The sequence below is a fragment of the Pristiophorus japonicus genome, chromosome 13 (assembly GCF_044704955.1).
Source record: "Pristiophorus japonicus isolate sPriJap1 chromosome 13, sPriJap1.hap1, whole genome shotgun sequence".
Classification (NCBI taxonomy): Eukaryota; Metazoa; Chordata; class Chondrichthyes; family Pristiophoridae; genus Pristiophorus; species Pristiophorus japonicus.
The window spans coordinates 102,998,433-103,015,115 of NC_091989.1; the positions used below are offsets into that span (position 1 = coordinate 102,998,433).

At 43.2% G+C, this 16,683-nt stretch overlaps 1 protein-coding gene across 1 annotated transcript in view; it reads right to left on the reverse strand.

The window, feature by feature from the left end:
- LOC139278720 (adhesion G-protein coupled receptor G5-like) overlaps positions 1–16,683 on the reverse strand; it is a 166,389-nt gene that overhangs the window by 59,650 nt on the left and 90,056 nt on the right. The window contains exons 7-9 of the mRNA XM_070897792.1: positions 5,898–6,011; positions 5,777–5,807; positions 2,911–3,037 (exon numbers count right to left, since the gene is read on the reverse strand). Of these exons, the coding sequence (XP_070753893.1) occupies positions 2,911–3,037; positions 5,777–5,807; positions 5,898–6,011 (272 nt within the window). The remainder of the gene's footprint in view (positions 1–2,910; positions 3,038–5,776; positions 5,808–5,897; positions 6,012–16,683) is intronic.

Sequence of the window (16,683 nt, forward strand, 5' to 3'; positions counted from 1 at the left end):
TCAACACAGTGAGTCATATTTCTTTTACACATTCGCTGGAGGTGGCCTTTTGTGCTGCAGTCTTTACACACATTGTCTTTAAAGCGGCACTGGTGAGCCCTATGATTCCCTCGGCAACGTTAGCATGGAGCTATTCGATTAGCACCCCCCTCGGCGGACTCTGAGTTAAAGGATTCAGGGGCCTGTTCTCTCTTCCCTGAGAAGATTCATGTTCTACAGTCCAGTCTCTAAAAGGCGACATTCTGTGCACAGTACTTGCCGGGTTTGAGTCCTGAGGATGAGTCATCTGCCTAGAGCCGCAGGTCGAGGTTATGAATGCCTGGCTCACGGAGATGGCCTTCTGCAGTGTGACTGTGGTATCCGCAGACAGTAGCTTATGAAGAAGGCCCTCATGGCCGATTCCAATGACAAAGATGTCTCGCAGCACTTCGGTGAGTGGTTGCCGAAATCACACGGTGCCGCCAGCCTCCTGAGGTCTGCAGCATATTTCGCAATTTCCTGGTCTTCGAGCCATCGGTGTGTATAGAAATGGTGTCTGTCTGTAAGGGTGCTCTCTTTGGGCTTGAGTTGCTCTTGAATCAGTGTTACCTCGTACATCTTGGTCGTTGTCTTCGCTGGTGCCAGCAAGTCCCTGACAAGGCCATGGACAGTGGGCCCACAACTGGTTAGCAGAATAGCTCTGCGCATATCAGCCAGTGTGGGCTGGATTGTTGCTTGCCAGGTCGTTTGCTGTGAAGAAATGGTCGAGCCTCTCCACAAAGGCGTCCCAATCATCACCGTCGGTGAACTGCTGCAACGTACCAAGGGTAGCCATTTTCGCGTGAAAGTTCGTTATCTCGTCGACAATTGTTATGTCTTTAGATTCTCTGATAATGACTCCACGAGGCAACGTGTTGTACTTGAACTGTAGTGACCTTAGTCCTTTATTAATAACTCCAGAGTGAGGATCACACATAGCGGCCTGCCTTTTATACTAGGCCAGGCACACTTGTACAGGTAACCTGCAAGTCTCCCACTGCGGTGCCCTCTGGTAGCACACCTTGTAATAGTACTAGTAATAACCATGTAGGATACATGACAGGCGGACTCTGAGTTCTGGAACCCTGAGGTCTGTGCTCTCTGCCCTGGGCAGAGCCATGTTCTACAGTCTTGTCTGTGAAAAGCACCATTCTGTGTACAGTACTTGCTGGGTTTGAGTCCACAGGATGAATAATTTGCTTGGTGCTACAGGTCGAGATCATGAATGCCTGACTGATGCTGTTGGCCTTCTGCAAGTCGACTGTGGTGTCGGCAGATAATAGCTTGTGAAGGAGGCCGTCGTGGCCAATTCCTATAACGAAGATATCTCGCAATGCTTCATTGAGGTGCGTGCCAAAATCACATGGTGCCGCATGTCTCCTGAGGTCGGCAGCATATTTTGCAATCTCCTGGCCCTCAGGTCTGCGGTTAGTGTAGAATCTGTGCCTGGCCGTGAGGATGCTCTCTTTTGGTTTAACTTGGTCATGAATTACTTCAGTCAGCTCATCATATGTCTCAACCTTGGCCTTCGTGAGTGCCAGTAAGAACCTGATGAGGCGGTAGACCTCGGGCCCACAACTGGTCAGCAGTATAGCCTTGCGCTTCTCCGCCAATGTGTCCGTCTCACCTGCCAGGTCGTTTGCGACAAAATATTGCTCGAGCCTTTCCATGAAGGCATCCCAATGATCATCCTCTGCAAAGTCTTTAAGTGTGCGAAAGGTAGCCATAATCGCGTGAAATTCCGTATTCTCGTCGCCAGTTGTTGTGTCTGTAACGTACTTATGAATTACTCCACTGTAGTGACCTTGGTCCTTTATTCGTAACTCCAGGGTGAGGCAGCCGCATGGTGGCTCCCCTTTTATACAGCCCCTGCCACCAGGGCAGGAAACCCCATCCTCCACCAGTTGTACTCTCTAGTGGTGCCAGCATGTATATACACAGTAAACATAGAAATATAGAAAAATAGGTGCAGGAGTAGGCCATTCGGCCCTTCGAGCCTGCACCGCCATTCAATAAGATCATGGCTGATCATTCACCTCAGTACCCCTTTCCTGCTTTCTCTCCATACCCCTTGATCCCCTTAACTGTAAGAGCCATATCTAACTCCCTCTTGAATATATCCAGTGAACTGGCATCAACAACTCTCTGCGGCAGGGAATTCCACAGGTTAACAACTCTCTGAGTGAAGAAGTTTCTCCTCATCTCAGTCCGAAATGGCTTACCCCTTATCCTAAGACTATGTCCCCTCGTTCTGGACTTCCCCAACATCGGGAACGTTCTTCCCGCATCTAACCTGTCCAGTCCCGTCAGAATCTTATATGTTTCTATGAGATCCCCTCTCATCCTTCTAAACTCCAGTGAATAAAGGCCCAGTTGATCCAGTCTCTCCTCATATGACAGCCCAGCCATCCCTGGAATCAGTGTGGTGAACCTTCGCTGCACTCCATCAATAGCAAGAACATCCTTCCTCAGACTAGGAGACCAAAACTGAACACAATATTCCAGGTGAGGCCTCACCAAGGCCCTGTACAACTGCAGTAAGACCTCCCTGCTTCTATATTCAAATCTCCTAGCTATGAAGACCAACATACCATTTGCCTTCTTTACCGCCTGCTGTGAACCATGACACCCAGGTCTCGTTGCACCTCCCCTTTTCCTAGTCTGCCGCCATTCAGATAATATTCTGCCTTTGTGTTTTTGCCCCAAAAACGTATAACCTTATTGATTGTACATCAGGTAAACAAGTCTCCATCTTATGCAACAATACAGTGACTACACAGAGAGTATATCTATAGTCTGCATATATAACATCAAGAAAGATGGCTTATTTCAGTTATATATCAGAAATTGATTGTGTTTTAAGACTGACATTATAAAAAAATGGTTACCTACGTATTAGAAATTTGACCAAGACATCTCTGTATGAGACTGGTCACTTTTCTAGCTGCATCTAAATGTGGTTCATTTCCATCACTAACAGTCAGACTGTGCCGCAAATCACAAGAAGTCTGGTTCAGACCTAAATGGAGAAGGGGAGGATATAATGAAGAGGTCAATACAGATAAGCTCGAGTCCATTGAAATCCTTATTGAAAAGCTGTAGCAAACACCCCAGAGCATGGCCCCAATGTAAAGAAGGTCTTCACATGGCTATTATATTTTGGAGCTGAAATTCCTTTCTCAGCTCTGTAATAAATTGGTTAATGATTTGGGGGGAAATTTCCATTTTAAACTAAATGGATTAATGATGACTTTATTCAAATCGTGAAGAGAGGAACTTCAACCAGACACGTTAATCAATGCACAGAGCAACAATCCCACCTTATTACTGAGGGGATCACATGCATTCTCCTATAATTATTGGAATTTGTGAAATATTCAAACACACTTTAAAAATCATTTACAGTGCCTGCTCGTGAGAGCACTCCATTTCCTGCCAGAGGTATCATTTGTGCTATTTTATATTATGATCTTCATGGCCACACCCAAATATTGGAGCATAATAAGTTTCACAGGCACATTTCAAGGTTTGTGTCTCATTTACATGTTCAGGACACTTAGGAGTCTCATTCTCTCTTTCTCCACTGATGTGTCTTTATTTTCATTCAGTGAATTACGATTCATTTTTGAGAACATTGTGTGCTTCCCATGTGTTTGTGTGACTGTAGCACATGGCGGCTCAATCCAGCTGTGTACTTTGTAAATTTGTACATGAGAGCATGACTAACCTCTACCACCTGTTACAAGCAGCCATGTTCCACCAATAAAGCAGCATCATCAGTAGCAGTTAAGGGAATTATTACTCTTAATTTTTATGGAACAGGGTCATTCCAGTCCCTTACTGGCAACATTGGTCATATTAGACCGTTCACTACCCACTGTATTATAAAAGTGACAGACGCGTTAATTCGGTGCATGGCAACATGCAGCAACTTCACATTGGAACAGAAGCATCAACAGGACAGGAAGAGTGCTTTATTTCTGGCTCTCCCAGGCTGCAGGGAGTCACTGATTACACCTATATTGGTACTGACGGCTCCAACTGCAATCTGTTGGTTTAATAATAGGATTTCATTTCATTAACAAAGGATGGTTTGTGTTCGAGGGTGGTACACTCATAATAAAGGATGAGACTGAGTACTGTGCACATTGAGCAAGTGTGACCTTAGCTCCTTTAATAAGATTCCAGAGTGGGTGGCCTGCTTATATACCATGCTCCCAAGGGATGCTGGGATCCCTTGGAACTTCAACAGATAGGCCATCTGGTGGTAGTGTAATACAGGTTACAAGGGGTTAAATGCATAACAACGGTCAGCAGATAGTTCATGGAAATACTTGTCTTCGTGAAAGTGCTCACAATGGCTTTTCTCTCTGTCAATCCATTTTACTCTTTTTACTGGAAAAATCTAAATAAAATGATGGCTGATTGGTGGCAAGCTGTACCCCATATAGCTGTGAGTTAAGTAACCAATAAGGAAACCTGGTACTACACTGGAGATGTATTATAATGAGGTTAACACCAAAACATCCTTATTGAACAAGTTGATTTGAAATTCTCAAACTGCCAGGTGGGGTTTGAACTGGTTCTCCGGATTATTAGTCCACAGGGTTGATATTACCGCCCCCGGCAGAGGGTCAGGTGAAGGGATTAAAAATGTGAAATCATGAAATGCGATCGCCAAACTGTCACGTACACACCTGCCGCCATCTTTACAGTGGCAGGATGAGTGGCATCTCTCATTATAATATTTAAATCAGGCTCCCACAGTGTAATTGGGAGCCGGATTTAAGTCCAACGCTGGTCGACCAGGTTTCCCAGTGCTCGCAACCTCTCCGCGCAGACAAATCGGCCGACCCCACCCCTCCAAATCCACGATCCCAAGCTTACTGTATCACGATCTGCCAAGCCCCCGGCTTCTGCCCTGTGATCTTTCCCTACTTCCGATTGCTGGTCCAAGCTCTCCCCACTCCCTACTTCAATCCGGGAACTTTCCCGATTGCCGGGGTCGGCCCCAACTGTCTCCAGCTGTGGGTCTTTTGCCGCCTGCTTTGCTGCCAGGCAGCCAGCAAGCCTAGAATTCCGGCCGGCATCCGGGCTGGAAACTGAATAAAAATATGATAATGAGGCTCTGGGGTTAATTTTGGAAGGACTGCCACATTCTCGGAACTTCCAGGTTTCCTCCCCACTACCACATTACCCCACTCCCTCCCCACCTCCCAGTAAATATCGGGGCCCACGTCTCTGGATTACTGGTCCAGTAATATTATCCACATCCCAAATCTGCTCCAAAACAGTCGGTAATTCAGAGGAGAATCCAACCCCATCCAAATCAAGCTAGCTAACAGTGAACTGAGTGAGCCAAACACTCTGCGATTTACCTGCTACTCCCCAGAGTCCTGCTGCAATCTTCAGTCTGAACAGTTTTTTAAAAGCTGCACTGTAATTTCCAAGCACCCCAGCACATTGCTCCCGGTTCAATGGGATTTACACCAATGAATCCTTCAATGGATGAGCAAGTAAGCTGAGCCAAAATCTCTGGAACATCTCATCTCACATTGGCACAAATGCTGCACAACTCAGCGTGTGGTAATTAAGGGCCTCTGTAAACACAGCCATGTACCCTGAAATATTTCTGTTGTGGTTATTGATATTAGTTTTATTGTTGAAACCAATAGAAAATTGTCTATTTAAACTGCTTTTACTTTAGATTTACATTTTCCAGAACTGAATGACAGATTAAATAAAAACATTTATTTACCTGGTGAAGAGGAGACACTGGTTGTTGATTCCTAAAGTAGAAATTTACAACATCAGATCATTTTTCAATGAATTATGTTATTCTAATCACTTGTAGGTGAAATATGTTAATTCTATCTTACCAGGGATGTTTCACAAGGGATGTCTGCCACTGGTGTAGTGACACTGACATTAGTGGAATAGTTACTCCATGTTGTAACTTTAAATGAATTATCAAACTTTCGGTTGAAATGATCCTGCAAAGAAAAACAATAAAAATATTGCAACAAATGCTTCTAAAATAAAGACTCGCACAGCATCCTTTTTGCGGTTGCTAAATAATACTGATTGTTTAATTTCTTATCCCTATGACAACAGGTACAGGATACTGATCCTGTAATTATCCTGGTAATTATCCAGGGTCAGTCTTTGTTAAACACACATAAATTAACATTTTGGTTATCAAGACTGACTGTGTGTGCTGTGACATTCTGGGAGGGGATGTTGGAATAAGTCATCAGTTGTGTATCAATGGGCAGATGAGGTCATTGGGTGGACATACTGGACTTGGTCATCTCCCACTGAAGGCTTCAGGGGTGTTGTGTTGCCTGCCTCCTCTGCTCAGGTGGCATTGATCGCGGGGGCATTGCTGGTGTTTATATCAGGTGCATCTCCAGAAGGGGACCTGGCATTTTCGCCATTCCAATCGGAAACTTCAGCATTTCAATCCCAATTTCCGTTATCGAGCCTGAGTGGGTTTAGTAAAACATATTGAGCTAACGTCCTTCTTCATTTCTCCCTTAATCAGGATAAATGGGCAGAGTGCGGTCTGTTAGCCAAATAAGAGTTTTGTACACAAATGCATGTATCATCAGAAATAAAACAAGCGATTAGAAGCTCAAAGGGTGTGATGTAGCAGCCATTACAGCGACCTAGCTACAAGCTGGGTATGACTGGGAGCTATAAGGGCTTTCGAAAGGACAGGGAAATTGGGAAAGGAGGAGGAGTAGCAATAATGAAAAAAGACTATTACAGCAGTTGGAGGAAGGGATATCAGTAAGGGTGAACATGCAGTGGAAACACTTTGGGGAAAATGAAGAAACAGCAAAAGATACAAGAGTTTGGTGGGAATTGTTTACAGACCTCCTGAAAATAGTGATACAGAAGTGGGATCCATAAATACGATGATCAGAGAAGCTTATAATCAAAACAAAGAGGGTATAATGGGAGATTCTAATTTTCACGTTGACTGGGAGAAGTAGAACAGCACAAGTCATAAAGGCAGTGAATTCCTAGATAGTATTCAGGACAGATTTCTAGAATAATATGTTTTAGTACCGAGACGGAAATGGGCCATACTGGAGTTAGTGATGACTAGCGAGCCAGGCATAGCAAGTATGCTGATGGTAAGGCAATATCTTGTGAACAGTGACCATAACATGATCAAATTTGATATAAAGTTTGAGAGGGAGAAAGGAGAGTCACAAACTAAAGGTAGTAAATTTAAGTGAGGCTGATATTGAAAGAACGAGGACTAAACTGACCACAGCAACCTGGGCTAACGGTTAATGAGGAAACCGACAAACTTTGGTAGGCATTCAGAGTTGTACAAACGCTTAAAAGGTTAAAGTTCCACTTGTGTAGGTAGGAAACCATGGTCAACAAATGGGGTAAGATTCAATGTAAAGGTAACAGAAGAGGCCGATGGAAAGTGGAAATCCAGCAGACTGGGGGAAGTATAGAAAGCAAGAAAGAGATACAAAGAAAGTATTAAGAATTGCAAAAATGAATATCAATAAAAGGGATGTGAAGGATAACAGTAAAAGCCTGTATAGTATATTCAGAGAAAGAGAGTGGCTGAGGGAAAATCGGGACCATTAAACACAGACGCAGGAGATACTGTCATCAATAATCAGGAAATGACAGACTCGTTAAATACTTTCTTTGCGTCCTTCTTCCCAGCAAAGGAAGAGGACAAAATACCAGCAGGTACAAGGAAAACTAAAATAAATCTATGGGAAGAATTTGTTGGATTTAATATTGTGCCGAAAATTCTGGCCTTGCCGGGTCCGTACGGAGTGCGCATGGACCCGGGAAGGCCTCGCAAAAGCCAATTTTCTGGGCATGATGCACATGCGCCGAAAACCGGCTTTCCCGATCTGTTAAGTGCTCTCTTGACAGATCCTCCGCATCCCCGGGAGAAGGACATTCGCGCGGGAGAGATTGGGCTATTTGACCAACTCATGCCCAGCCAATGTCCTTCAAACTTTTACACCTGGTAAAAGAAGGCACATAGCTTACTTTTACCAGCATCAGAGTTTTAAAACATATAAAAATTATATTTAATCATACATTTTTATGTCAAAAACCCTGTCCATTAAGGTAAGTTTAATTTAAACAATATTAAAACACATACAAAAAAATTACTTTTTGTAAAACATTTAATTACTAGACAGTGATTGGTGGTCCAGGCCCACGTGACTCCAGCATTTCCGTAAGCTGCACATCGAATGCAGGCCTCTGACTGGAATCGACGGTGCCTCCAAGACCACCGGGTATTTTCGCAAAAAATGTTCAGGTCGGAGGCATTCGTCCGAAGGAAGCCTCCAACTGGAATTTCCCCCCCCCCCCCATGGTAATGGGGAAATAATGAGATTGAAGATTGACAAATCATCCAGGGCCTGATGGTTTCCTCCCCAGGCTGTTAGGAGAAGTAGGTGAGGAAATTGCAAATGTGTCAGGAATAATCTCCCAAATCTTTCTTGATTCGGGAAGTGAGACATTGGATTGGAAATTGCAAAAGTCTCTCCATTACTTAAGAAGGGTGTGGGGAAAAACCAGATAACTGCAGACCTGCCAGTTTAACATCAGTTGTGGGGAAATTGCAAGAATCTGTCATTAGGGCCAGAGTAACTGAGCACTTGGACAATTTTGAGCTGGTCAGACAGTCCATGGATTTGTGAAGAGTCAGTCATGTCTGACTAACTTAATTTAATTTTTTGAGGCGGTCACGAACATGGTGTTATCTATATGGACTTCCATTAGTCATTTGATAAGGTTCTGTACAAGAGTTTATTAGCAAAAATGAAAACTCACGGATCTGAAAACATCCTTGTAGTATGGGTTGGAAATGGTTTGGAAGGTAGGCGGCAGAGAGTAGGGATAAAGGGAACGTACTCTGATCAGCAGGATGTGACAAGTGGTGTCCCCAGAGATCTGTACTGAGGTCTCAGCTTTTCACCATATACATCACTGACTGGATGAGAATTGTATTTCAGATGATATTAAAGTGGGAAGCACAGTGAGTAATACAGACAGGTGCTTAAAAGTTACAAAGGGACATAGACAGATTCAGTGAGTGAGTAAAACTGGGTTCAATGTGGGGAAGTGTGAGGTCATCTACTTTGGATCCAAGAAAGACAAATGGGAGCATTTTCTAAATGTTGAGAAACTGGGATCTGTGGAAGAGCAAAGAGATTTAGGTGTCCATGTATAAAAATCACTAAAAGCTAGTGGCAGAACAGGCTCGAGGTGCTGACTGGTCTACTCCTGATCCTATGTCCATACGTGGAGGGTAAATACCGACATGGCCTGTTTGAGCCGAATGGCCTGTTTCTGGGTTGTAACTTCGATGTATTTCTATGTATTTCATACCCCAGGAACAGGCAGCATATTTGAAAAAGAGAGTCGTGGAGAAAATTGGGGCATGGTTTAGGAGGAGGTGTCCAATTTAGGAATGGAACTTTCAAACAAAGCCACATCATTGTGGATACACATGTGGGACTGAAACAGATCTGCATGTGCTCTTTAGATCTAAAAACATTGAGTAAATATTAAAAACATATTCAAAAGCAGCAGTCTCAAACAAATACTGAAAGGCATCTGATAGGAACACTAGGAGCAGGAGTAGGTCATTCAGCCCCTCCAGCCTGATCTGACATTCAATTAGATCATGGCTGATCTGCACCTCAGACCCATTTACCTGCCTTTGCTTCATATCCCTTAATACCTTTACCTGACAAAAATCTATTGATCTCAGTGTTAAACGCTTCAGTTGACCCAGCATTTATAGCCTTTTGGGGTAAGAGTTCCAGACTTCCATTGCAGACATTATGAAGAAACGCTTCCTGATTTCAATCCAGAATGGCCTGACTCTAATTGTAAGATTACGTCCCCTTGTTCTTGATTCCCCCACCAAAGGAAATCTCCGTGTCAACCTTATCAAATCCTTTTAACATTTAAAAAAGGAGGGAGAGAGAAAACAGGGATCTACAGACCGGTTAGCCTAACATCAGTAGTCGGGAAAATGTTAAGAGTCTATTATAAAGGATGTGATAACGGCACTCTTGGATAATATCAACGGGATTAGCCAAAGTCAACATGGATTTATGAAAGGAAAATCTTGTTTGACAAACCTACTGGAGCTTTTGAAGATGTAACTGATAAAATAGATAAGGGATGTAGTGTATTTGGATTTTCAGCAGGCCTTTGATAAAGTCCCACGTAAGAGGTTAGTGTGCAAAATTAAAGCACATAGGATTGGGGGTAATATGCTGGTATGGATTGAAAATTGATTAACTAACAGGAAACAGAGAGAAGGAAAAAATGGGTCTTTTTCAGGGTGGCAGGCAGTGACTAGTGAGGTACCATAGGGATCAATGCTTGGGCCCCAGCTACTCACTAAATAAATGATTTGGATGAGGGAACCAAAGGTAATATTTCCAAGTTTGCTGACGACACAAAACTACATGGGATTGTGAGTTGTGAGGAGGATGCAAAGACGTAGGTTAAGTGAGTGGGCAAACACAGGGCAGATGCAGTATAACGTGGATAAATGTGAAGTTATCCACTTTGGTCAAAAAAACATAAATACAAATTATTATCTAAATGGTGATAGCTTGGGAAATGTCGATGTACAGAGGGACCTGAGTGTCCTTGTACACCAGTCATTGAAAGCAAACATGCAGGTGCAGCAAGCAGTTAGGAAGGCAAATTGTATGTTGGCCTTCATTGCAAGAGGATTTGAGTGCAGGAGCAAGGATGTCTTACTACAGTTATACAGGGCCTTGGTGAGACCACACCTGGAGTATTGTGTGCAGTTTTGGTCTCCTTATCAAAGAAAGGATATACTTGCCATAGAGGGAGTGCAGAGAGAGATTGGGTCGACTAGGCCTGTATTCACTCGAGTTTAGAAGACTGAGAGGGGATCTCATTGAAACGTATAAAATGCTGGCATAGTTGGACATACTGGATGTGGAGGGATTTGAATGTTTCCCCTGGCTGGGAAGTCTAGAACAAGGGGTCACAGTGTCAGTATATGGGGTAGGAAATTTAGGACTGAGATGAAGAGAAATGTCTTCACTCAGCGGGTAGTGAACCTGTGGAATTCTCTACCACAGAAGGCTGTAGAGGCCAAGTCAGAGAAATATAGAAACATAGAAAATAGGAGCAGGAGTAGGCCATTCGCCCTTCGAGCCTGCACCATCATTCAATAAGATCATGGCTGATCATTCAACTTCAGTAGCCCATTCCTGATTTCTCTCCATACCCATTGATCCCTTTAGCCTTAAGGGCCACATCTAACACCCTTTTGCATATATCTAACGAACTGGCCTCAACAACTTTCTGTGGTAGAGAATTCCAGAAGTTCACAACTCTCTGAGTGAAGAAGTTTCTCCTCACCTTGGTCCTAAATGGCTTACCCCTTATCCTTAGGCTGTGACTCTTGGTTCTGCGCTTTCCCAACATTGGGAACATTCGTCCTTCATCTAACCTGTCCAATCCCGTCAGAATTTTATATGTTTCTATGAGATCCCCTCTCATTCTTCTAAATTTCAGTGAATATAAGCCTAGTCGATCCAGTCTTTCTTCATATGTCAATCCAGCCTCCCGGGAATCAGTCTGGTGAATCTTCGCTGCACTGCCTCAATAGCAAGAATGTCTTTCCTCAGATTAGGAGACCAAAACTGAAGACAATATTCAAGTTGTGGCCTCACCAGGGCCCTGTACAACTGCAGTAAGACCTCCCTGCTCCTATACTCAAAACCCCTAGCTATGAAGGCCAACATGCCATTTGCCTTCTTCACTGCCTGCTGTACCTGCATGGCAACTTTCAATGTCCCATGACACCCAGGTCTCATTGCACCTCCCCTTTTCCTAATCGGTCACCATTCAGATAATATTCTCCCTCCATGTTTTTGCCACCAAAGTGGATAGCCTCACATTTATCTACATTATACTGCATCTGCCATGCATTTTCCCACTCACCTAAACTGTCCAATCATCCTGCAGCCTCTTAGCATCCTCCTCACAGCTCACACTGCCACCCAGTTTAGTGTCATCTGCAAACTTGGAGATATTACATTCAATTCCTTCGTCCAAATCATTAATGTATATTGTAAATAGCTGGGGGCCCAGCACTGAACCTTGCGGTACCCCACTAGTCACTACCTGCCATTCTTTACTTCCTGTCTGTCAATGAGTTCTCTATCCACGCCAATACATTACCCCCAATACCATGTGCTTAAATTTTGCACACTAATCTCTTGTGTGGAACCTTGTCAAAAGCCTTTTGAAAGTCCAAATATACCACATCCACTGGTTCTCCCTTGTCCACTCTATTAGTTACATCTCAAAAAATTCTAGAGATTTGTCAAGCATGATTTCCCTTTCATAATTCCATGCTGACTTGGACCGATCCTGTCACTGCTTTCCAAATGCGCTGCTATTTCATCTTTAATAATTGATTCCAACATTTTCCCCATTACCGATGTCAGGCTAACCGGTCTATAATTTCCTGTTTTCTCTTTCCCTCCTTTTTTAAAAAGTGGGGTTACATTAGCTACCCTCCAATCCATAGGAACTGATCCAGAGTCTTTCGAATGTCAAAAAATGACCACCAATGCGTCCACTATTTCTAGGGCCACTTCCTTAAGTACTCTGGGATGCAGACTATCAGGCCCTGGGGATTTATCAGCCTTCAATTCCATCAATTTCCCATACACAATTTCCTGACTAATAAGGATTTCCTTCAGTTCCTCCCTCTCGCTAGACCCTCGGTCCCCAAATATTCCCGGAAGGTTATTTGTGTCTTCCTTAGTAAAGACAAAACCAAAGTATTTTTTCAATTGGTCTGCCGTTTCTTTGTTCCACATTATAAATTCACCTGATTCTGACTACACGAGACTTACATTTGTCTTCACTAATCTTTTTCTCTTCACATATCTATAGAAGCTTTTGCAGTCAGTTTTTATGTTCCCTGCAAGCTTACTCTCATACTCGATTTCCCCCCTCCTAATTAAACCCTTTGTCCTCTTCTGCTGAATTTTAAATTTCTCCCAGTCCTCAGGTTTGCTGCTTTTTCTGGCCAATTTATATGCCTCTTCCTTGGATTTAACATTATCCCTAATTTCCCTTGTTAGCCACGGTTGTGCCACCTTCCCCGTTTTATTTTTTACGCCAGACAGGGATGTACAATTGTTGAAGTTCAAACATGTAATCTTTAAATGTCTGCCATTGCCTATCCACCGTCAACCCTTTAAGCATCATTTGCCAGTCTATCCTAGCCAATTCACTTCTCATACCATTGAAGATATCTTTCTTTAAGTTCAGGACCCTAGTCTTTGAATTAACTGTGTCACTCTCCATCTTAATGAAGAATTCTACCATATTATGGTCACTCTTCACCAAGGAGCCTCGCCCTACAAGATTGCTAATTAATTCTCTCTCATTACAAAAGACACAGTCCAGGACGGCCAGCCCTCTAGTTGGTTCCTCAACATATTGGTCTAGAAAACCATCCCTTATGCACTCCAGGAAATCCTCCTTCACCGTATTGCTACCAGTTTGGTTAGCAAAATCTATATGTAGATTAAAGTCACCCATGCTAATTGCTGTACCTTTATTGCATGCATCCTTAACATATTTAAGAAGGAGATAGATAGATTTATAAATACAAAAGTCATCATGGGGTATGGGGAGAAAGCGGGAATATGGTTTTGAGATAGAGGATCAGCCATGATCATATTGAATAGCGGTGCAGGCTCGAAGGGGAATGGCCTACTACTGTTCCTATTTTCTATGTAAACACCTCGATCAGATCACCGCTCAATCTCCTATACTCAAGGGAATACGAGCCAGGCTTACGTAGCCTGCCCTAATAATTTAGCCCCATAAGTCCCGGTTTCATTCTGGTTAATCTGCACTGCAGCTGCACCAAGGCCAGCATATCCTTGCTGAGGGGCGGTGCCCAGAACAGAACGCAGTGCTCCACATGGGATGTGATCAAGGCTTGACACAACTGAAGCATCACTTCTTCCCTTAGCTTTTTTGATTCAAGTTTGTAAATCTCCCTTTCATCCTTTTCCTTTCATCTACCCATGAATGTTGACGGAAAAAGTACATTCCATTATAAAAGAAGGAAACAACCAGTAGTTTTAGGATGCCAGGAATGAATAAGGAGTTTAGAAACCAATAAAGGTGAAGAGAACCTGTGAGGATTATAAGGATAATAATGATGAAAAAACTAACGGATAAAATGAGAAAATAAGAAAAGAGTTTGAGGGGGATAAGGAAAGATAAGAGACCAAAATTCAATCTCCGTTGAAAGGTGGTGAACCTCCTCTTTTTTAAGAGTTTTTACCGTTTTGGAAGAGGTCTCCTCTTTCATGAAATTCAGTCCTTTGTCTTTTTTATAATCAGTCAGGAATTTGTTTATAAAGGGGTCGGAAGTGCGGTGGTAAGTGCTTCTGAGGGCGGAAGGGGAGGCGGAATGGATTCTCTGCCGCTGTCACTCAGCAGCATAGTGGTGGTGCTGTCATTGTGCGCCTGCGTCACGACGTATCTCACCTCCGTTAAATGGGAGAGAATCGTCCATCAGTCGCGATCGAACATTGGACGGCACCGACAGAAAAAGCTCTGCTTGACGGCAATAATATTTTTATGGCTAAATTTGGCGTGAGGTGGGGGGTGTTGGCAGTCCGTACACTGATGATGCACTCACGGCCGCTCAGCAGTGGCGGCGCAGAAGTGGGGACTGCCAGAAAACTCCCCCTGCTGAAGTTAGCTTGTGGCGGCCATTTGACCAGAAATCGGCAGCCGCTCGACTCCGCCGCATGGCCGCTGCAAACAGGCGGTAAAGAGCCTTATTCGGGAGCTGAATTTTGGCCCCAAGGAGTATGAAGAAAATGAATTCAAAAGACGGCAAAAGGAATAGTAAAGTATTTTACAAATATATCAGTAAGAAATGAATGGTTAAAAGAGAGGCAGGATCCCTGGGAGGAGAGGATTGTCAAATTGTAGAAGATGATCAAGAAGTGGTAGAAGTGCACAGGTACAAAAGGTCATCAAAAAGGCTAATGGAATGTTGGCCTTTATCTCAAGGGGCATTGGAATAGAAAAGTGAAGGTTATGCTTCTGTTGTATGGGGCCTTTGTCAGATCTCATTTGGAGTACTGCCTTCAGTTTTGGATACCAGGAACGATATATTGACCTTGGAGCGGGTACAGCACAGATCCACTAGGATGATACCAGGAAGTCGATGGTTACATGGAATTACATAGAATGTACAGCACAGAAACAGGCCATTCGCCCCAACTTGTCCACACCAGTGGTTATGCTCTGCATAAGCCTCCTCTCACCCCTCTTCGTCGAACCCTATCAGCATAACCTTCTATTCCTTTCTCCCTCATGTCTTTATCTAGATTCCCCTGAAATGTATCGATGTTGTTCACCTCAATCACTACTTGTGATAGTGAGTTCCACATTCTAAACACTCTTTGGTTAAAGAGGTTTCTCTTGAATTCCCTATCGAATTTATTCGTGACTGTCTTATATTAGCGGCCCCTCAGTTTGGTCTCCCCCACAAGTAGAAACATCTTCTCTTCGTTACCCTATCAGACCGTTTCACAATCTTAAGGAGATCCCCTCAGCCTTCTCTTTTTTAGATAAAATTACTTAGTTTGTTCAATATTTCCTGATAGCTATAACCTCTCAGTTCTGTTATCATCCTTGTCAATTATTTTTGTACTTTTTCAAAGTGCCTCTATATCCGTTTTATAATATGGAGACCAGAACTGTGCACTGTTCTCCCAGTGTGGTCTAACCAAGGCTCTATACAACTTCAACATAACTACTCTGCTTTTCAATTCTGGAATGATCCCCAATGTTTTGTTTTTTTGGCCTCATTAACCTGTGTCACCACGTTTAGTGATGTGTGTATCAGTACGGCTACATCCATTTGCTCCTCTGTCCTAGTTCGACTCCTATTTTCAAAGGAGTATGTGCCCTCCTTATTCTTCCGATCAAAATGCACGAACTCAGATTATCTATTTTGAAACTCATTTGCAAATTACATGGCCATTCTGCAAGTTTATGAATATCTTTTTGTATTTTGTTGTAGTTTTCATTATTAAATGTACTTCCCAATTATGAGGACAGGTTACATAAACTTGGCTTTCTATTCCCATGAGTGTAGATGGTCAAGGGGTAATCAAATTGAGATGTTTAAAATGATAACGGGTAGATACAGAGAAGCTATTTCCTCTGGTGAGGGATTACAGAACTAAGGGATATAATCTTAACTCTGGAACTCACTTCCCCAAGAGGCTGCGGATACTGGGGGTCAATTGAGGTTTTCAAAAGGAGATTGATAGATTTTTGTCAGCTTAGGTTATCAGCGGGATGGAGAAAAGGTGGGTAAATGGAGTTGAAGTAGAGATCAGACCTGATCTAATTGAATTGTGGCTCTTGGGGCTGAATGGCCGACTTAAAACATCCATGTTTGAAATGGACAAATGCTTATATTGGCCAAACCCCAATAACCATTAGCACTTTGCATTAATGTCAATTCCAAAGTTGCTGATTATAGCCTCTTAAATCTTTTGTTTATTTCAGCAGAAACTGCTGTGCTTACTCACCTGTGAAATTGTA